At 47.8% G+C, this 21888-nt stretch overlaps 1 protein-coding gene across 1 annotated transcript in view; it reads right to left on the bottom strand.

Moving 5' to 3' along the window:
- The window catches only part of ITGA8 (integrin subunit alpha 8), a 107705-nt gene that overhangs the window by 69457 nt on the left and 16360 nt on the right, over positions 1-21888 (bottom strand). Inside the window, exons 9-15 of the mRNA XM_038755834.1 lie at positions 21184-21227; positions 20700-20756; positions 19977-20029; positions 14109-14314; positions 8116-8307; positions 2505-2550; positions 6-113 (exon numbers count right to left, since the gene is read on the bottom strand). Of these exons, the coding sequence (XP_038611762.1) occupies positions 6-113; positions 2505-2550; positions 8116-8307; positions 14109-14314; positions 19977-20029; positions 20700-20756; positions 21184-21227 (706 nt within the window). The remainder of the gene's footprint in view (positions 1-5; positions 114-2504; positions 2551-8115; positions 8308-14108; positions 14315-19976; positions 20030-20699; positions 20757-21183; positions 21228-21888) is intronic.

The raw sequence follows: 21888 nt of genomic DNA on the forward strand, positions 1-21888 counted from the left end.
CTTACCAAGCCACAGGAGTCCCTGAGCCCGGGAGTTGGCAGCTTTGGTTTTCGGGGTTAATGACACTTGGCTGAAGTAGTAGCTGGGCACTCACTGTCACCACAGGCCTGGCTCTGGGCAAGAAAAGCAATCCAGATTCAGTTTCCAGCCAAACATGTCAAACTACAAATCTAGAACAACGGGGGGCCCATTGTCCAGTTCTACGCTGGGCAGTCTGGTTTTCAGCTGGTCAAGTATGGAAACGGCAGCAGAAGCCTTTGTATTTTCAGTGACCAGTCTCCCCCCTGCCTCAGGTCCTTCCACTGAGTTTTTAGGTTTCAAAAGCGATGGCCATGTTAGCACAGACCTGGGGGGGACTACAAAATGACTCTGGAGCGAGGAAAGGGGTTGGAAATTTCCCACGGAGAAATGCTGTAGGGTCTGACTAGCTCCAGGTATCTCTCCGAATCTTCCACAAAATCCTCATCACGTTCACTGCTATCCCAGCCCGGCATAGGTGACTTCTTCCCCATCTCAGTGTCCGATAATAATCATCATGATGGTATTTGTTAAGCGCTTACTATGGGCCAAGCACTGGGGTAGATCCAAGGTGATCAGGTTGTCCCGCGGGGGGCTCACAGTCTTAATTCTCCTTTGTACAGATGAAGTAACTGAGGCCCAGAGAAGTTAAGTGACTTGCCCAAAGTCACAAAGCTGACAAGGGGTGGAGCCGGAATTAGAACCCATGACCTCTGACTCCCAAGCCTGGGCTCTTTCCACTAGGCCATGCTGCTTCTATGTTTTCAAGGCCCGATGTTTTCAAGGGCCACTCGTGGCCAACCTAACTAGAACTGAGCCCAGACAGTGGGCCCTGCTGGCAGGACCTTCTGCAGGTATTGGTCCCAAGGGAAGCTGCCACGAATACACCCTAGCGCTTAGTACAGTGCCTGGCACATAGAAAGCACTTAAATACCACAGGTAATTATAATTATTATTATGATGATTCTCCATCGATCCCTCGATCTCCTGCTGCTTCCTCTCCCCCACCATCAGATGTGTCACTGTGGCTCTCAGGGCCGAGAGAGACTGTGGATATTGTTTCCCACTTCACCCCGCTCTTCTGGAAAGTGGCCTCTGGGAAGCAGTTTCCAGAGCAGGGGTTTGCTTGGAGCCCTGGAGGCCAGTCGACCTTCTGTCTCCAGCTCCTCATGGAAAGAGCACGGGTTTGGGAGTCGGAAGACATGTGTTCTAATCCCAGCTCTGCCACTTGTCTGCTGTGCAACTTTGGGCTTTCCTGTGCCTCAGTTTCCTCATCTGTAAAATGAGGATTGAGACTGTGAACCCTATGTGGGACAGGGACTGTTTCCAACCTGATTATCTTATATCTACCCCAGTGCTTAGGACAGTGACTGGAACATAGTAAGTGCTTAACAAATACCACAGGTACTATAATAATAATAATTACGGTATTTGTTAAGCATTCACTATGTGCCAAGCACTGTTTTAAGTGCTGGGGGTAAATCAGGTTGTCCCATGTGAGATTCACAGTCTTAATCCCCATTTTAGTCATTTTCGATTCATAGCGACTCCATGGATATACTTTTCCCGGAACGTCCCGTCTTCTGCCGTAATCCGCAACCTTTCTAAAGGTTCCTCCGTTATCGTTGTTACGGTTTCTATCCATCTAGCTTCCGGTCTACCTCTTCCACGTTTTCCCTGGACTTTTCCTAGCATTAGTGTCTTCTCAAGAGAATTAGTCCTCGTTTTAATCCCCATTTTACAGAGGAGATGACAGGCACAGAAAAGTTGGACGACTTGCCCCAAGTCACCTAACAGACATGCGGTGGAGCCGGGACTAGAACCCACGTCCTCTGACTCCCAAGCCCATGCTCTCGCCACTAGGCCAGGCTGCTTTCCAAGAATATTATCTTTGAAAGTCACTGGCAACCATCAGTTTCACGTTGTCCTTTTACTTGAAACTTACAGGTCTGCAAACAGGACTGGGTGGTCCCCAGGACCCGCAGGGTGGGGAGATCGAGGGTGGGAGCCCCGGATATGAGAGTGGATGAATATCTAGCTGGTTGTGTCCCAACTGATCCTGCTCAGCTCTGGGCTTCTTTCTGTCTGCACCCTGTACCCTAAAACCCTCCAAGCTTTAGCGAACCGGCCCGGGGTTAACCCGCCGAGCTCCACCCCACAGCCTGGTCCACCCTGGGCCACAGGTAGCCACGCTCTAGTTGGGGCAGTCCTGTAGGCCACCATATGCAGGATCTCCGGGGCCTCGGTTAGCCTGTTGATGGGAGACTGCGGGAGAGAGTGGGAGGGGAGGGCGAGGCGCAAATAGCAAAAGGAGGGCACGGAAAACCGCTTTTTCATTAAAGACTAAGTTTCCGTATGAGAGTGAGGGAGCTAAATGAAACTGGGAGAGCATGACCCCGGGAATGCTATTCTAGCCCAGTGGGGCGCAGAGAGTCACAGCCCAGTAGGAGTAGCCCCCAGAAATGCACACATCGCCGGTCACGTACCTGTAAACCACCACTTTTCCAGCCCCAAACGCTCCCACGATTAGATCTGGAAAAAAAAACACCACATCATTCCGCCAACAAAGTAGCAAGCCCACACACATTCCTCCTCTCACCCCATTCCAAAGTTTCTCACCCCATTCCAACGTTGACTGTAGGTGAACCCCGCAAAGGACAGGGTCTGTGTCTAATTCCCACCCATGTAAACTTTCCCAGCATTTGGCAAAGTGTTCTGCGCACAGTAAGCATTTAATAAATACTATTACAGAGGGAACCAGAAAAGAGACACTACAAAGTCTCAGGTCCTAAGACTTTTGGGATGTTAGGATAAAACTGTCCCAGCCAAACAGCGATGGGAGAGTGTGTCAGTGTGGAATGATGCCTTGTATCTCTGAGCTAGGAAACAAAGATGTAGTTTATCCAGTTTGGAGTGCCTTACGCCATGAGAGTTGGCTGCTCAATAATAATAATAATAATGATAATAATAATAATAATAATAACAGTAGTATTTGTTAAGTGATAACTATGTGCCAGGCACTTTATAAGCGCTGAGGTAGATACAAGATAATCAGGTCGGACACATTCCCTGTGGTCTTAATCACCATTTCACGGATGAGGAAACTGAGGCATAGAGTAGTGAAGTGGCTTGCCTAAAGTCCCACAGCAGACAAGTGGCAGAGTCAGGATTAGAACCCAGGTCCTCTGACTCTCAGGCCGTGCTCTTAAACCGACCTCCCCCAACACTAATTCAGTGTTGAATGTTTGCTGCGAACCTTGTCATGTCAAAGAAAAAATAGTCGGCAGCGTGACCGTCCCAAGGTATTTATAGTGCCTGCGCAGAGGTCTGCCTGGAAAGCAGCACAGCTCCTGGAGAAACCCAAGAACAAACTTTCCCTTCAGCCTCGCAACCTCTGCTCAACTGTGGGAGATGGGATCTGGAGGTTTGTAAGAAGCCAGGGAGATTAATCAAAGTGAAATAGAAGAGGAGGCGCTAACAGTCTCACTCGTTCAGAGCACGTACCCAATCCATCATTCCATCTAAAAGCAGGATTTATCGAATGCCTGTGGTGTCCAAACCTTTAATAATAATAACTGTGGTACGTCAGGGTCTTATTTTGTGCCTAGCAATGTACTAGAGAAGCAGCGTGGCTTGGTGGAAAGAGTCCTGGCTTGGCAGTCAGAGGTCATGGGTTCTAATCCCGGCTCCACCACTCAGCAGCTGTGTGACTTTGGACAAGTCATTTAACTTCTCTGTGTCTCAGTTACCCCATCTGTAAAATGGGGATTAAGACTGTGAGTCCTGCGTGGGACAACCTGATTACGCTGTATCTACCCCAGCGCTTAGAACGGTGCTTGGCACATAGTAAGCACTTAACAAATACCATTATTATTATTATTATTATTATTATTATTATTATTACTAAGCACTGGAGAAGATTTAAATGATCAGGGAAAACACAGTTCCCGCCAGCCCACATGGGGTTTACAATCTAAGTAGGAGGGAGAACAGGTATTGAATCTTCATTTTACAGATGAAGAAACTGAATGCAGCTTTTGTACTAGTCTGTGTCTACTGAAACAGACACCTGGAGCGATGTCTGGACCGGGAAATTTCCTTTTTATTTCCAACACCACAGCAGAGAGACAACCCTCTCAGCCAGATGGAGAAGCTCAGTTTCCAGGCAGGCAGGGGCAGGGAACCCCCTGCCATCTGGGGGGGAATTCGTGTGGTACCCCAGACTGAGCCCCCATTTTCCTCTCCTCCTCCCCATCCCCCCTGCCCTAGCTCCTTTCTCTCCCACAGCACTTGTATATATATATTTGTACAGATTTATTAGTCTATTTTACTTGTACGGATTTACTATTCTATTTTGTTAATGATGTGCATGTAGCTTTAATTCTATTGACACCTGTCTACATGTTTTGTTTTGTCCTCCGTCTCCTCCTTCTAGACCGTGAGCCCGCTGTTGGGTAGGGACCGTCTCTATCTGTTGCTGACTTGTACTTCCCAAGCGCTTGGTCCAGTGCTCTGCACACAGTAAGCGCTCAATAAATATGATTGATTTGAATGAATGAATGGCACCTCTGCCCCTCCCCACAAGGTTTTTCCTTGTCCTGACCGGAGAATGCCCGGTGCACTGGCAACCGCACTGCCAAAGCCAGACCGATGCCCACGCTCTCCCAGGACACAGTCAGTGCCCTAGGAATTGTGCCGCTTGTTAAGAGGTCACTAAATCCAAAGCACCTTGCTTAGGGTTGGAGAAGATGACCTGGACAGATGCTCTCAATTTTCCACAAGGGGCTCACAGTCTAATTAGAAGGAATACAAGATGTTGAATCCCCATGTTACATGGAGGAAACTGAGGCGCAGAGGGGTTAGGTGACTTGCCCAAGGTCTCACAGTAGACAGGGGACAGTGTGGGGATGAGAACGCTGGTCCTTTGACTAAAAGGCCTGTCCTCTTTCCAGTAGGCCACGGTGTCCTGGCCAGGCAGAGGGTCTTATTAGGCTGGAGAGGGCCGAAGGGGAGGCAGAACAGGTCGACTCATGGGGCTGGGGTCTTCCTCGGTGTACTGCTGAGGTGAAGGCAGATGAAAAGGAGAGGGGATTCCCAGTATTTTGCCTTTTTCTAAGACAGATGTGACCCTGGAACTTGAGAATACAGTGGATACTTCCCCAAAATCATTTCCAAGAAATTCACAAAACGTGGCCCCAACCTCTGGAGTCTTACTGCGACCATGCGCTCCAGGAGCGAAAGACAAATAAATGCATTTTCCAGCAAACGCGCCAGATTGTTTTCCTTTCTTGTCTGAAGGGCCTCAAGCCTCCATTCCTAAGAGACTTACTCTCCAAAGACTTAATCTGATTTCACATTAATTACGGAGGGGAATTTCACTTCCCGCCTCTCGACACATCTTGGAGGCTTCCCGTCGAACACTAGGGCCACAAAGAGAGTCCATCAACACGAATCCGGAGGCCTCACCCTTTTCCTCCATCCTCGGCCACTCATGAGGCTCAGCTTAGGCAGAGATGGAGGCAACGGAGGCAGACAACTGATTGACCGATCGATTGATTGGGTTAGGAGAAAGCCTGGGGATAGTAGATCCCGAAGGATAGCACTGTGGCCTTGGTAAGTCGAGTCCCGACAGCCCAGGGCCGGCCCACCCTATGCTGGTGGCCACACGCTGACTCCAGAAGAGTCTCTGAGAGGCCGCCTCAACCCGGAGTCTGTAACCCCCACCACACAGTCAGATCTGGGGGTGAATTCCTGGGTGTAATTAGCCGGGAGTCCGGCTGGAATCTATTTTTATGTACCACCGACAATGGCTTCAAAAGGGGATGGGCCGAAGAGGGTGGCAGCGGTGGGGAAAGGGAGGCTTGAAGAGACTGAATGGAGACAACGTGATTCCAGTTCCAGACCCTGACCCAGATTCCGCCACGGGAGGGTGGGAATTCTGGCCACCCACAAAAGGGTGGGAATTCTGGTTGTGCTCAGAGCCTTGCTTCTCTGAATCTTCACCTCAGATTCAGGGAGGATTTCTCCTCAGCCCCCCAGGAACAGAGAATTCCTGGACTTTCACTTGAACAGAGAAGCAGCGTGTCTCAGAGGAAAGAGCCCGGGCTTTGGAGTCAGAGGTCATGGGTTCAAATCCCAGCTTCGCCACTTATCAGCTGTGTGACTTTGGGCAAGTCACTTGACTTCTCTGTGCCTCAGTTCCCTCACCTGTAAAATGGGGATCAAGACTGTGAGCCCCTCGTGGGACAGCCTGATCACCTTGTAACCTCCCCAGCGCTTAGAATAGTGTTTTCTTTGCACATAGTAAGTGCTTAATAAATGCCATTATTATTATTATTTTTAACAGTGAAATAGAGAATAGAGTGAAATAGAGAAGCAGAGTGGCTTAGTGGAAAAAGCACTGTCTTGGGATTCCGAGGTTGTGGGTTCTAATTCCGCTTCTGCTACTTGTCAGCTGTGTGACATTGGGCAAGTCATCTGACTTCTCTGTGTTTAGTTCCCCTCATCTGCACAATGGGGAGAAATACCCGTTCTCCCTCCCCTTTAGAGTTTTGGCTCCATGTAGGACACAGACTGCAGCTGGTCTGATTATTTGAATCTACCCCAGGGTTTGGCATTTAGCAAATGCTTAACAAACACCATATTTCTTTTATTAGTAACAATAATGATGGTAATAATAATAATGATGATGGAATTTCTTAAGCACTTATTATGCACTGAGCACTGTTCTAACTCCTGGGGTAGATACAAGCTAATCAGGTTGGACACAGTCCCCGTCCCCCATGGGACTCACAGTCTTAATCCTTATTTTATATATAACTGAGGCACAGAGAAGTTAAGTAAATTTCCCAAGGTCATACAGCAGATGAGTGGCAGAGCTGAGATCCCAGGCATATGTTCTATCCACTAGGCCACTTCCCCTTGACTTCTCTCTGCCTCAGTTACCTCATCTGTAAAATGGGGATGAAGATTATGAGCCCCCTGCGAGAAACGGACTGCGCCCAACCTTGTCTCTGCTTCAAAGCTTGGTAAAGTGCCAGGCACATAGTAAATGCCTAACAAATACCATTTTTTTTTTTATAAAAGAGGGCTTGGGAAGACAAAGCCACTAGATGTGTTTTCTTCTCTGGAGTTTCACCCGTTGGCACGTATACAATTCACAGTGCCGGGGATTCCTGGGAGTTCCCCCTCCAGCTAGGCTGTTAGGAATATCTAGTGCCAGCTGCCTTGTGGAAGGAAGCGTCATCCTCCCAAAGGATGTGCGGCCTGGCCCGTTTTTGGAGAATGGCCTTGGGAGAATGCACAGTAAGAATCGACCTCTCTCTGCCCTGAGGGTTTTTAAGCCAATTATCCAGCGGGCGCTCCGGAAAGCCAAGCTCAGCCGAGCATAGACGGCTGGCCACCGTCTTTGAGAGCTGGGGGTTGGTTGTCCCAGGGCCGGGGGGGGGATCGGAAGTGGCTCTGAGGCATCACACTGCTAGTCAAGTGGAGAGCCCGGAGAGCAGGTGGGGGTGGTCTGGGCTGAGAGGACCAGGGATAGGCCCAGCACGAGCCCAGAGTGAACACTAGAAAATGGGCAGGTGGTTTGGTCACCCGACACGCCACCAGGAAGTGTAGCCTAGTGGATAGAGCACATGCCTGAAAGTCAGAAGAACCCGAGTTCTGTTCCCGGCTCCGCCACTTATCTGCTGTGTGACCTTGGGCATGTCACTTTACTTCTCTGTGCCTTAGTTACCAAATCTGCAAAATGGGGATTAAGTCTGATAGCCCCATGTGGGACAGGGATTGTGTCCAACCTGATTAGCTTGTATCTACCCCAGCGCTTAGTACAGTGCCTGGCCCATAGGAAGTGCTTAACAATACCACCATTATTATTATTCCCGCTAGATTGCAAGCTCGTTTTGAGTAGGGAATGCGTCTGTGTAGTGTATTCTCCCAAGCGCTTAGTACAGTGCTCTGCACACAGTAAGTGCTCAATAAATAGAATTGACTGACCAATTGACCAGGGATCAAGGACTTGACCCTGGCCTTCCCACTTGGACTTGAAGCCTTTCTCCATGGCAGGGAAGAGGAGATGAGGTCAGAGGGCAGACTCACCTGGGTACCGGTTGTGGTCTACGTCCGAATCTCCTCTCAAGGTGAAGCCGAAGCCCGAGGGGGTGGTCTCTGAGGTCCACGCTCCCTCCAGAATTTGGGACGGACGGAGGCTGACCCCGTCCCGGTGCCCGTTGTAGATAAACACGCGGCCCTGCCCGCCCTCTCCGGCGAAGGGGGCTCCGACCGCAATATCTGCCGGAGAAGAGAGCCGCCATCAGGGAGCAGGTCGCCACGGGGGACCACCGAGCCTCCATGGGGTACTTTCCAAGCGTTTAGTACAGAGCTCTGAACACAGTAAGCGCTCAATAACTACGACTGAATGAATGGATGGGTCTGAAGGGCGGGGGAATTGTGCAGCAGTGAGATGGCTGAGAGATGAGGTCGGGATGGGTGGCATCACTTAACTAGTCTAAGGTGGTGGCGACGGCAGTGACGCTGCCAGAGGCCCTAAGTGGGGTGACCCTTCCGGAGCGACGCGTAAAGGGGAAGGGCAGTTGACCCCATCCGTAACCCCTCCCCCCCAAAGGGTGCCCCAGAACGTGCCTTAGAGAGACAAGTGCCGTTGACCACCCCAGAACCCACGCATCAAGCCATGGATCAAAAAAACCGAGGTGCGGCGGAGTGCTGTTGGAGGAAATCCAGACACTTCTCTGACCACGTCCACCTCAAATTCATTTTTCTCCGTTCAATTCAGCCCCCTCCACTGCCCGACAATAATACTCTGTCCTAATTTGCTCCCATACCCACTATCCTCGCCAGCTGTTCCAGACATTTCATTCACTTCCTGTCCTCCCGCCCCCGCCATCTCTCTCCCCTAATGACCTGGCCACATACTTCGTCAACAAAATTGAAACCATAAGGCGTGATCTCCCTAAAATCTCCTCTGCTCCTTTCCAATCCCCCTTTGATTCTCCCTGTATTTCCTGCAGTAACTCAAGATGAAATTTCACGCTTCGTCTCCAAATCTACCTCCTCCACCTGTGCTTCTGACCCCATCCTTTCATAACGCTTTAAAACACTCGCCCCCTCTCTTCTTCCCTCCTTGACTGCCATCTTCAACTGTTTACTTTCCAACAGCTTCTTCCCCACTGCTTTCAAGCACACTTATGGCTCCCCATCCTAAAAAAAACCCTCCCTTGATCCCTGGGCCCCTTCCAATTAACACCCCATCTCTCTCCTACCACTTAATAATAATAATGATGGAATTTGTTAAGCACTTACTATGTGCAAAGCACTGTTCTAAGCGCTGGGAAGGTTACAAAGTGATCAGGTTGTCCCACAGGGGGCTCACAGTCTTAATCCCCATTTTACAGATGAGGGAACTGAGGCACAGAGAAGTTAAGTGACTTGCCCACAGTCACGCAGCAGACAAGTGGCGGAGCCAGGGTTCAAACCCATGACCTCTGACTTCCAAGCCCCTGCTCTTTCCACTGAACCATGCTGCTTCCCACCCAAACCTTGCCTGTCCCGTCTTTCCCATCACTGTAGACAATACCACTATCCTCCCTACCTCACAAGCCCATCACCTTGCCCTCGATTCCTCTCTCGCATTCCACCCACATATTCAATCGATCCTGTCAGTTCTACCTTCACCACATTGCTAAAATCCTCCCTTTCCTCTCCATCCAAACTGCTCCCAAGGAGATTCGAGCACTTATCCTATTCCTCCTTGACTACTGCTTCTGTCTCCTTGCTGATCTTCCTGTCGCTCCCCGTTCCCCACTTGCTCAGATCATGTAGCAACAAAAATGCTCAGTCCATGTCTCCCCAGTCCTCAAGAACCTCCAATGACTGCCCATTCACTTCCACATCAAACAGAAACTTTTTATCAATGGCTTTAATAAGCCAGCCTGCTCTCTCCACCCTCAAAGCATTATTAAGGTCACATCTTCTTCGACATGTGCTTTTCCCCAGCTCACTCTCCCTTCTGCATCATCTACGCGCTTGGATCTGTGACCTTTGGATTTTTGATTTTCAGCCCACTCCTAACCTCACAGCACTTGTACGTACCTTTAAATTATATAGTATAAATTATTTATTCATATTAATGTCTGTTCCCATCTAGTCTGTAAGCTTGTTATGGGCAGGGAACATGACTGCTAATTCTCTTTGTATTGTACTCTCCCAAGCGCTTAGTACAGTGCAGCACTCTATAAATACCATTGCTTCACTGATTGACTTGGTGGTATTTGCTGTCCTCCCTGCGGGCGGACAACTAAGACTAAATAAGGACTATCAATTCTGTCATAATGTATTCTCCTAAGTGCTTAGTACAGTGCGCTGCATCCGATTATGCACTCAATAAAAACAACTGATGGATTGCAGAGCACTGTACTAAGCACTTGGGAGAGTACAGTATAAGAGTTGGTAGACATATTCCCCACCCACAGCACACTCGCAGTCTAGTGAAGGAGACAAACATTAATATAAATAAATGAATACATGAATAAATAAATTATGGATAATTTACCTGAGGGCTGTGGGGCTGAGAGAGGGGTGAATAAATTCTGTCATAATGTATTCTCCTAAGCACTTAGTACAGTGCTCTGCATCCGGTTATATGCTCAATAAATACAACTGATGGATTGCAGAGTACTGTACTAAGCACTTGGGAGAGTTTAAGAGTTGGTAGACACATTCCCCGCCCACAGCACATTCGCAGTCTAGTGGAGGAGACAAACATTAATATAAATAAATGAATACGTGAATAAATAAATTATGGATAATTTACCTGAGGGCCGTGGGGCTGAGAGAGGGGTGAATAAAGGGGACAAATCAGAGTGATGCAGGAGGGAGTGGGGAAAGAGGAAATGAGGACTTTGTCAGGGAAGGTCTCTTGGGGAAGATGTGCCTTCAATCAGGTTTTGTGGGTGGAAAGAGTAATTTGTTGGATATAATAATAATGATATTAATAATAATTACAGATATTAAACACCAGGTGCCAGGCACTACGCTGAGCTCTGGGATAGATATTCATTCATTCATTCAATTGTATTTATTGAGCACTTACTGTGTGCAGAGCACTGTACTAAGCGCTTGGGAAGTACATGTTGGCAACATATAGAGACGGTCCCTACCCAACAGCGGGCTCATGGGACATGGGTGAGAAGTAGGCGGTGAGCTAGACCAGATCAAGGTACAGTGGGTATTCATTCATTTATTTATTCAATCACATTTATTGAGCAATTACTGTGTGCAGAGCACGTACTAAGCGCTTGGGAAGTACAAGTTGGCAACATATACAGACAGTTCCTCCCCAACAGGGGGTTCACAGTCTAGAAGCGGCTCACAAGTTTGGCACTAGTGGAGTGAAGTGCGCAGTCTGAGTTGTGATAGGAGAGCCGTTGACGGAAAGAACTATCTCAATAAATTGTATTGAGTGAACACTTACTGAGGGCAGAGCACTCAGTCTTCAGAGCTTGGGAGAGTACAGAAATTAGACATGATCGCTAGGAGAACTAGAGGTTGCTGGGAAGGTTGGAGGGAGAATGGAGGCTGCTGGGTGGACCGGGGTGGTGGCGCTTAGTACAGTGCTCTGCATACAGTAAGTGCTCAATAAATGCGATTGAATGAATGCTCAGAGGCCTAGTGGGAGAACTAGAGGCTGCTGGGAAGGCTCGGGGGAGAACTGGTTATAATTTGTGGGGAAGACATTAAAATCGATTACAGGTAGGGGAAGCAACTGATTATAAGGAAATGGACATAAGTACTGTCAGGTGGGGGGCTTGAGTGCTTAAATGATTAGAGGGTTTGGACTCAAGGTGTGAAGGAAGGAGGGAAATAGGGCGGAAAGTTAAGAGATGATTCAGGGAGGGCTTCCTGGAGGAAGTATGATTTTAGTAAGATTTGATGAGGGGGAGGGTGATGTCTTTCAGATTTGAAGGGGGGAAGGATTTCCAGGCAAGAGGGAAATAGGGTGGAAAGGTAAGAGATGATTCAGAGAGGTCTTCCTGGAGGAAGTATGATTTTAGTAAGATTCGAAGAGGGGGAGGGTGCTGTCTATCAGGTTTGAAGGGGGGAAGGAATTCCAGGCAGGAGGGAGGGGGTGAGTAGGGTCGAAAGAGCGAGAGAGAGATAAAAAGAGAGAGAGAAACAAGAGCCAGAAATGGGTTTAGGTTGGAGCAGTAAAGCGTGTGAGCTGGATTGTAGGGAGAGAGAAGCCAAAATGATGAGTGGGGGGAAGAGAGCTGATGGACTGCCTTAAACCTGATGGTGAGGAGTATCTGCCTGATGTGGAGTTGGATGGGCAACCCAACTGGAGGTCTTTGAGGAGTTGGGGGGGATATTTGTACCATCGTACAGAACAATTGTTGGGAAAACGATCCAAGCAGAACAGTGAAGTATTAACTGGAGAGGAAAAGGGCTGGAGGCAGGAAAGTCAGCAAGGAAGCCAATGTTGCCATCGAGGCAGGAAAGGTTAAGTGCTTGGCTTATCATGGTAGCAGTTTGGATGGAGAGAAGGGGGCAGATGATCTTTTTTTCATCTGTTACTAGATTAATATAAACCCAAACCAATTCTTTCAACAGCTTCCCTCCTCTGGACTCCCTTCCCTACCAGAGCACAATGAAAGCCCCTCTCTTGGAAGCCCCAGATGGCTTTTAGTGGAAAACAACTCCCAGAAGGCAGAGAGAACTTACTGTTAAAGAATCAATCAGGCCCTAGATGCAAAACCAGACATGACATGGAATGGCTACCATAATAATAATAATAATAATAATAATAATAATGGTATTTGTTAAGGGCTTACTATGTGACAAGCTCTGCTTTAAGCGCTAGGGCAGAAACAAAGCAATCCCGCTGTCCCACGTGGGGCTCACAGCCTCAATCCCCATTTTACAGGTAAGGTAACTGAGGCACAGAAAAGTTAAGTGACCTGCCCAAAGTCATACCCCCGATAAGTGGTAGAGCCGGGATTAGAACCCACGACCTCTGACTCCCAAGCCTGCGCTGTTTCCGATCGTGTCTAACAAATCTATTGGGTTGTACCTCTGGAGCGTTTAGTACAGTGCTCTGTTGACTGGCTACTTAAAAAGTCAAGAACCCCCCCTGCTCAGTACAATCTTGCCAACAGCCAAGAACGATTTTTACAAATGGTATGAATAAAAGTGACTGGGTTTCAACCTTTTTTACCGGCAGGCCAACGTGGTAGAGACCAGGTCTTGTGGAGTGAGGGGCCACGGGCGTTCTCAGGGAAATAAGCCTGGATCCAGGGCAGACTCGGCAAAAATCATTCCCAGGAATCAGCAGGCCCGACCCAATTCATTCAGTCGTATTTATTGAGTGCTTACTGTGTGCAGAGCACTGTACTAAGCGCTTGGGAAATGCAAGTTGGCAACATATAGAGATGGTACTTACCCAACAACGGGCTCACGGTATAGAATCTCAGCCAGCCCACGCTCCCTGTCTGGCTGGATCTCCCTGCCAGGCTACGGCCCCGGGGTGGCACAGATAGCAGCTCACTGAGGGCAGGGAGTCAGTTTACCAACTCTGCTGTGTTGTACTCTCCCAAGCGCTTAGCAGTGTTCTGCACACAGTAAGCATTCAATTCTATGAGAAGATGAGAAGCAGCATGGCTTAATGGATAGAGCATGGAGAAGCAGCGTGACAGTGGAAAGAACGCAGGCTTGGGAGTCGGAGGTCATGGGTTCGAATCCTTGCTCCACCACTTGTCAGCTGTGTGACCTTGGGCAAGCCACTTCACTTCTCTGGGCCTCAGTTCCCTCTTCTGTAAAATGGGGATTAAGACTGTGAGCCCCACGTGGGACAACCTGATTACCTTGCATCCCCCACTTTGCACATAGTAAGCGCTTAACAAATCCCATCATCATTATTATTATTATTATTATGGGCCTAGAGGCCAGAAGGACCTGAGGTCTAGTCTCCGCTCCGCCACTTGTCTGCTGTGTGACCTTGGACAAGTCACTTCACTTCTCTGGGCCTCAGGTCATCGATAAAATAGCAATCAAGCCAGTTTTGAGGGTGGGTCGATTACCATTGTATCCATCCTGGTCCAGGTCTCCCAGGTGACTGATGGCACTACCGAACCGTCCAAACAGCTCCGTGCCGGTGAGCACTTGGGCATCTCTAAAGGTGAGCGCGCCCTCCTGCAGGAACAGATACACTTGTCCCACTTCTCTGGGGTCGCTCTCCATCTCCCGCTCCATAAAGAGGGGGGCTCCCACCAGGACGTCATCCAAACTGCAAGAAACCAGACAGCGTGAGGAGGAAAAGAAATCACCCCATGGAGGCTCAGCCAAATCCGAGGGGCAGGTTAGTGAATCTTGCCAGGAACCAATTGTCCTAATCACGTTTTGCAGGGATTTTCCGGGGCTCTGCCGTGGATTACTGTCCCGGAATACTGTGAAACTACAATAGTGTTCGTTAAAGTGATTCAAGTGGGAAACACTGCTCACTTTCTTGGGAAGCGGTGTTTCCCGCTTGAGTCACTTTACCAAACACTATCGTAGTTTCATAGTATTCTGGGGCAGTAATTCATGCTACAGCACGGGCCTTGAAGGTCGTGGCTTCTACTCCTGACCCCACCACTTGTCTGCTGCGTGGCCTTGGGCAAGTCACTTCACTCCTCTGTACCTCAGTTATCTCATCTGTAAAATAGGAATTAAGGCTGTGAGCCCCTTGTGGGACAGCGACTGTGTCCAACCCGATCTGCTCGTATCCACCCGGGGGTTAGCAGGGTGCCTGGTGCCTGCACTTCACAAATACCGTAATTATTATTATCGTTAGTAGTAGGAACAAATTCCAAGGGAAAAATCTGAAATGGCATTTTCTGAAGTGAAAGGAGAGTCTCCTGAGGTGCTCAAAGTGGAAATTCGGTTGGATTTAGGGGCAACCTTCCTGACTGCAGATGAAATAGCTTTAAATGCCCTGCTCCTAGAGGGAATTGCTTGGGGTGGCGGGATTAGATTGGGTTCTGCCTTTTCTCCCTGCCCCTTCAAGAGAGAGAGAGCCACCATTAGAGAAATGAGGCCTAGTGAAGAAGGACACTTCAGTTCTCTCTTCCAGCCCCTCGTGATTAACTACTTTGGTTCATCCTGTGAGATTAGCACTCGCTCCTAAATCCTGAAGGCCAGAGCTCAACTCTCAGCTGGGGCCCAGTCTAGTAGGTCCTCATTTTAGTGCTGTGCACATCAACACTTCTCAGTAAACACATACTCACACACAAACATACACACACGTACACAGTGTTAAACTGTCTTAAAAACAGGATTCACGCTATATTCTTTTTTTCTGGCCTTCTAGACTCTAAGGTCATGGTGGGCAAGGAACGCATCTGCCAACTCTGTTGAACTCTTTCATATCTCTCAAGCACCTAGTCTCAAGAATCATAGCCCGCATAATCCATCTCAGATCACATCCTAGAAAGGGTCTAGACTGTAAGCCTCCTGCAGGACGGGACTGGGTTTGAGCTGATTGTCTTGAACCGACCCCAGCACTTGGTATGGCATTTGGTACATAACTGTTATCATTATTATATTATTAATGATATTATTATTAACAGCATTCCCTGGCTATATTTGGAATAATTTCCTCAAACCTCAATCCTCTCCAGTGCTCTGTTTTTGCAACCTTGATGAGGAGGGAACGTGCCTGCTGATTCCATTGTCTTGTATTCTCCCAAGCACTTAGTACAGTGCTCTGCACACAGTAAGTGCTCAATAAATACCACTGATTGATTGATTGATAGGCGTGTCCAGCCTCCTTCAGGGAGGACAAGTCCTCTGGTGAAAGTAAACTGGCCAACTCTGCCAGTTCATTCAATTGTATTTATTGAGTGCTCACTGTGTGCAGAGCACTGTAGCTGGCCATATAATTCAGAGCATCCTGCCAACTTCCCCCAGCTCAGATGTCGTGGCTACAGGACCTGTCCCATCTATTCAGCTGCAAGCAGTGTTCGGGGCCCCTGGTTTGTTCGTGGCCAGGAGATCGAGCGTGCAGTACAGTGCTCTGCACACAGTAAGCACTCAATAAATACAATTGAATGAATCAACCGCCTTAAATGTTCCCACTGGGCTCCAACTGTAAACAGGAGTCAGAAACTCCTATTTCAAAAGGACCTGGGTTCTAATCCCTGCTCTACCACTTGTCTGCTGTATGATCTTGGGCAAGACACTTCACTTCCCTGTGCCTCAGTTGCCTCATCTGTAAAATGGGGTTTAAGTCTAGGGCTTTATCTGATAACCTCATTTCTATCCCAGCGCTTAGTACAGTGCCTGGCACATGGTAAGCTCTTAACAAATACAACTGGAAAAAAAAAGAATCAGAAGGTGAAAAATAAAAGAAATAAGATTGTTCTAGATCAGGTCCCCCCAGATGCAGGTAGTTAGGTCAAGTCCAGTACTTAGAACAGTGCTTGGCACATAGTAAGTGCTTAACAAATATAATAATAATAATAATAATGGTATTTGTTAAGTGCTTACTATATGCCAAGCACCGTTCTAAGTGCTGGGGGGGATACAAGGTAATCAGGTTGCCTCACGTGGGGCTCACAGTCTTAATCCCCATTTTACAGATGAGGTAACCGAGGCACAGAGAAGTGAAGTGACTCACCCAAAGTCACCCAGCTGGCAAGTGGCGGTACCAGGATTAGAACCTCCGACTCCCAAGCTCGTGCTCTTTCCACTGAGCCACGCTGCTTCTCCACCGTCATTATTCATCATTATCATCATTATTTTTACAAGGACAAGGACAAGCAGAATTCCGGCAGGTAACCCTGCCCCTCAACCCATTCCCTGGGGCTCTGGTTTCGTTTCCATCCCAGCACTGACTGTACTTCCTGCCTGCCCCTCAAGGCTGAACTCAATGAGCCTGTGGATGCAAGATGACAAACACAGGGGTCCGGCGCGCTCTCTTTCCCATGCAGCGGCCCCGCGGAGCACTGTTGGAAATGGCTGACCCCTCCGGGAGGACCTGTGGAGCTGGAAACGGCCAGCCTTTTGGATGTGTCTAGAGACAATGAGACGTTGTCAGAGCGCAAATTCACCGGGCCAATAACGGGTTCTCATTTCTCTCTTTTGAAAAAGGATCTGCTTGTTTTGGGCTCAGGAGGAGAAATTCCTTCCACTCTGTGGTTAAGAAGGCCAGTGGTTTACTTTGGTTCGTTGCTGGCCTCCTCTGCATAGCCGGGTATGAGAACCAGCCTCTCGAGGGACTGTCCTTACTTCCAAAACAACCTTCGAAAGCATCAACAAGCACCACGCCTTGCAGTTTGAGACTTTTAGAGTTGAATACGGGCCCAGCCCGGGGCTGGGAGGGGAGAAAATTGCTTTGTCTCATTTCTGAGGGAACTTTGGAAGACACCGAGCATTGGGAAGGGGGAGAGGGGAAGGAAGACAGTTGTCTGTCTGGTAGTCAGAATTGAAAACCGACCTTTTCCGCCCACCACCCTTAATCTCAGCTTCTCTGGTCCTCTCTGCGACTGTGTCCGCAAGAGGCTTCCGACATGTTAAATTCCCAAGAGAAAACATTTCCCAAGAAAACTGAGTTTCTCCTTAGAAGCAAGAAGTCTCTAGACTGCAAGCTCATGGTGGGCAGGGAATGTGTCTGTTTATCGTACTCTCCCGAGCGCTTAGTACAGTGCTCTGCACACAGTAAGCGCTCAATAGATATGATTGTAGGATTGATGAACATGGCCTAGGGTACAGAGTCCCGGCCTGGAAATCATTCCAGCTCTGCCACTTGCCAGCTGTGTGACTTTGGGCAAGTCACTTCACTCCTTGGAGCCTCTGTTTCCTCATCTGTAAAATGGGGATTCAATTCCTGCCCTTCCCCCTACTGTGAGCCCTGTATGGGACAGGTACTGTGACAGACCTGATTATCTTTTATCTACCCCAGTACCTCAGATACTAGCACTTGGCCCATAATAAGGACTCAATAAATAACATTCTTGTCATCATTGTTATTGTTATTATTATTATCCCCTATATCCACCCTGTTTCCCTTCTTTCCTTTGAAAAAACCATCGCGGTACACCTGAAGATTCTCTGCAATCACAGATTTAGTTCTTAGGTACCTATCAGTTCCTCAGATTCCCAGACCTGTATTCTTTCCATTAAGACACACTGCTTCCCAAACAGTTCAGGAAAAAACCCCAAAGACCAGGACAGGAAGGCCAGCCTTCCTCTGTCATGTCCCACAGTCCTTATTGGAGTTCATACTGAAACCTAAGAATTGACTTGACACCTGTCCACGTGTTTTGCTTTGTTGTCTGTCACCCCTTCTAGACTGTGAGCCCGTTGTTGGGTAGGGACCGGCTCTATATGTTGCCGACTTGTACTTCCCAAGCGCTTAGTACAGTAATCTGTACAGAGTAAGCGCTCAATAAATGCAATTGAATAAATGAATGAAATGAAGAAACGGGGCTCAGGGGCTCAGAAGTGCTGATCAGCATGCTCAGTAAATCTCAGTGTCTTAGAGACCGGGAGAAAGGTTCTTCACTGAGAAAGCCGTATTTTGTTCAGCCAGTTGGGTATACTATGCTCCTGTGTGCTAACGATCCCTCAGTACTGATGAACACAGGTTACTGAGGGAAACGGGAAGGAGATTTAGACAGCTCACCATCCATTCAATCATTCAATCAATCAATAGTATTGAGCGCTTATTCTGTGCAGCGCACTGTACTAAACACTTCATAATAATAATTATTATGGTTCTTGTTAAGCACTTACTATGTGCCAAGCACTGTTCTAAGCACTGGGATAGATACAAGTCCATCAGGTTGGACGCAGGCCCTGTCCCAAGTGGGGCTCACAGTCATAATCCCCATTTTAGATATGAGGGAACTGAGGCTCAGAGAATAATAATAATAATAATAATGGCATTTATTAAGCACTTACTATGTGCATAGCACTGTTCTAAGCACTGGGGAGGTTACAAGGTGATCAGGTTGTCCCACGGGGGGCTCACAGTCTTCATCCCCATTTTACAGATGAGGGAACTGAGGCCCAGAGAAGTGAAGTGACTTGTCCAAAGTCACACAGCTGACAATTGGCAGAGCCGGGATTTGAACCCATGACCTCTGACTCCAAAGCCCGGGCTCTTTCCACTGAGCCACGCAGTGAAGTGACTTGCCCAAGGTCACACAGCGGGCAAGTGACGGAGACAGGATTAGAATCCAGGTCCTTCTGTCGCCCGGGCCCGGGCCCTACCACTGGGCAACGCTGCTTCTCTGTGGTCTTTTCTTTGTGTAGTTTGATGGAGGCGAAGCTTGCCTTCAAGGATCTTACAGTCTAGTGGGTGAGATAGACAGTAAAATAAGTAACAAGGAGGGGGAAGCGACAAAGTACAAAGATATGTGCATAAGTACTGTCAGAGGAGCACATTGGAGTCTAGGATTGGGGCCAGAAAAGAGAGAATTTGGCCTAGGGGACATTCTTTTCTAGGCCAACAGAAATTAAGTCTGTCGTTACCTTTTAGATATAAATGAATAAGTGGCTAGCCCAAACAGCTATGCCCTCTGTTAGCCTGCTTTAAGATACACACATATAATAAGGATAATTATGGCATTTGTTAAGCGCTTACTATATGCCAAGCGCCGTTCTAAGTGCTGGGCACTGTTCAAACCACCTGTGTACCGCTACATTTTCTCTGCTCAAAACACTTCACGAAAGAGTTCTCCTGAAGAAAACTGACCCCAAGCTAAATGGAAAACACCCTCTCAGAGGACGCAGAGGCTGAGAAACCAGAGGAGGTGGAGGGAAGGTGGTGGAAATGGTCCTGAGGAGAGACAATGAGTAGTAACAGGCCTTTTTCTCCCAAGGCAAGATGCATCTCTTGCTTATGGGTGAAAATCACTGAGGAAAGTTTCAGAAAGTAAAATGGAAAGAGTCCATTAACAGCTTACCCATCATTGTTGACATCAGACACTGCAACCGTGTACCCAAAATAAGATGCCATCTGTCAAGGAAAATGGGAAGATGTTACCTATTTTCATTCATTCATTCATTCATTCATTCATTCATTCGTATTTATTGAGCGCTTACTTTGTGCAGAGCACTGTACTAAGCGCTTGGGAAGTACAAGTTTGCAACATATAGAGATGGTCCCTACCCAACAGTGGGCTCACAGTCTAGAAGGGGGAGACAGACAACAAAACAAAACATATAAACCAAATAAAGTAAATAGAATAAATACGTACAAGTAAAATAAATAGAGTAATAAATATGTACAAACATATATAAATATATACAGGTGCTGTGGGGAGGGGAAGGAAGCAAGGCAGGGAGGATGGGGAGGGCGAGTAGGGAATTTTGATCGACATGAAGGATTTCTTACCATCTCCCATCTCCCCTGATAAAATACCTACCAAAAAGTCGAAAGCTTTAAAATTCCAGTGAAGACACAGTAGACTTCTGGCCCTGACAATGAAGTTATTACACTCTTGCAAACCAAACATACAGAATAGAGAGGTGTTACTGCCTGGCAATGTAAGGATCAATCAATCAATGGTATTTATTGAGCTCCTACTATATGCAGAGCATGTTTTAAGAGTGTGGGAGAGTACAATGTAGCAGAATTAGCAGAAACGTGAGCTTACGGATTTTGATCTTGGGGTGTTCTCAATTACCTGTTCACCAGTAAAGTTCTGAATGTAGGTCAAGTCTGAAGAATTAATAATCGAAACCTAAAATCAGAAAAAATGCAGTTCAAGTGGTTGAAATGTTAAAGGTGACAGCTTTCTCTCTTCCTCTCTCTTTCTCTTTTTCCTTGTTCCTCTAAGACCTCTGTGCCACTATAACAGAACATAATGAGTCAGCCTGCAGGACGCAACTTCCAGGCCTATTTTCCCTGGGCTATTTTCCCAGAAGGATGTCCAATGGAGCGTTAGCCACTTAGAGCCTGTGGGAAAGGGACTTCCCGATACAAAGGCCGTATCGCAGGTTCCGAGGGAAATAGGCAGGCAGAGCGGCAGTTGAGACACAGACTTCATCCGATCTCATCGGCCCAATTTGTTTCTCTCCAGGTCGTTAAATACAACCCACTTGCTAAACGTCACTTGTGTTCCCCGCTGCTGACCTTGATTTAAGATGTTCTGCTCGACAGGGACTTACCGAGCCGAAGTTCTGAGCTCCTCGTGGTATGCCAGCAACCAATTCTGCAGAGAAAGACACAGAGCTGGGCTGAGGGGTTTCTCAGAGAAGTTGGTTTAGGGTTGGCAGATCTCTGTGGCCGTCGGTCAGTCAGTCATATTTATTGAGCACTTACTGTGTGCAGAGCATTGTACTCAGCTCTTGGGTGAGTACAATATAACAACATAACAGATGCAGTCCCTTCCCACAATGAGCTTACAGTCTAGAGGAGGAGACAGGCATTAATATAAATAAATAAATCACTGATATGTACATAAGTAGGGGAGACTCCAAAAGGTCCCAAGGTAATCAGCGTTGGCCAGCCGTTCCAGCCTTCCCATGCTGCAGGCTTTCAGTGCTTTGCATATAGTAAGCACTTAATAAATGCCATCATTATTATTTCAGGACGGCACTCCAAACCACAGCAGAAAATCGCTGCTAGTTCTGATCAAGATCACAAACCATGCATTTTTTTATGGTATTTGTTAAACACTTACTATGTGCCAGGCACTGTTCTAAACGTCCCACATGGGGCTCTCAGTCCTAATCCCCATTTTACTGATGAGGTAACTGAGGCACAGAGAAGTGAAGTGACTTGCCCAGAGTCACCTGGCAGACAAGTGGCAGAGCAGGGATTAGAACCCAGGTCCTTCTGTCTCTTGGGCCCATGCTTTATCATTAAATCGT

Source organism: Tachyglossus aculeatus, chromosome 13 (genome assembly GCF_015852505.1).
Source record: "Tachyglossus aculeatus isolate mTacAcu1 chromosome 13, mTacAcu1.pri, whole genome shotgun sequence".
NCBI classification, from domain to species: Eukaryota; Metazoa; Chordata; class Mammalia; order Monotremata; family Tachyglossidae; genus Tachyglossus; species Tachyglossus aculeatus.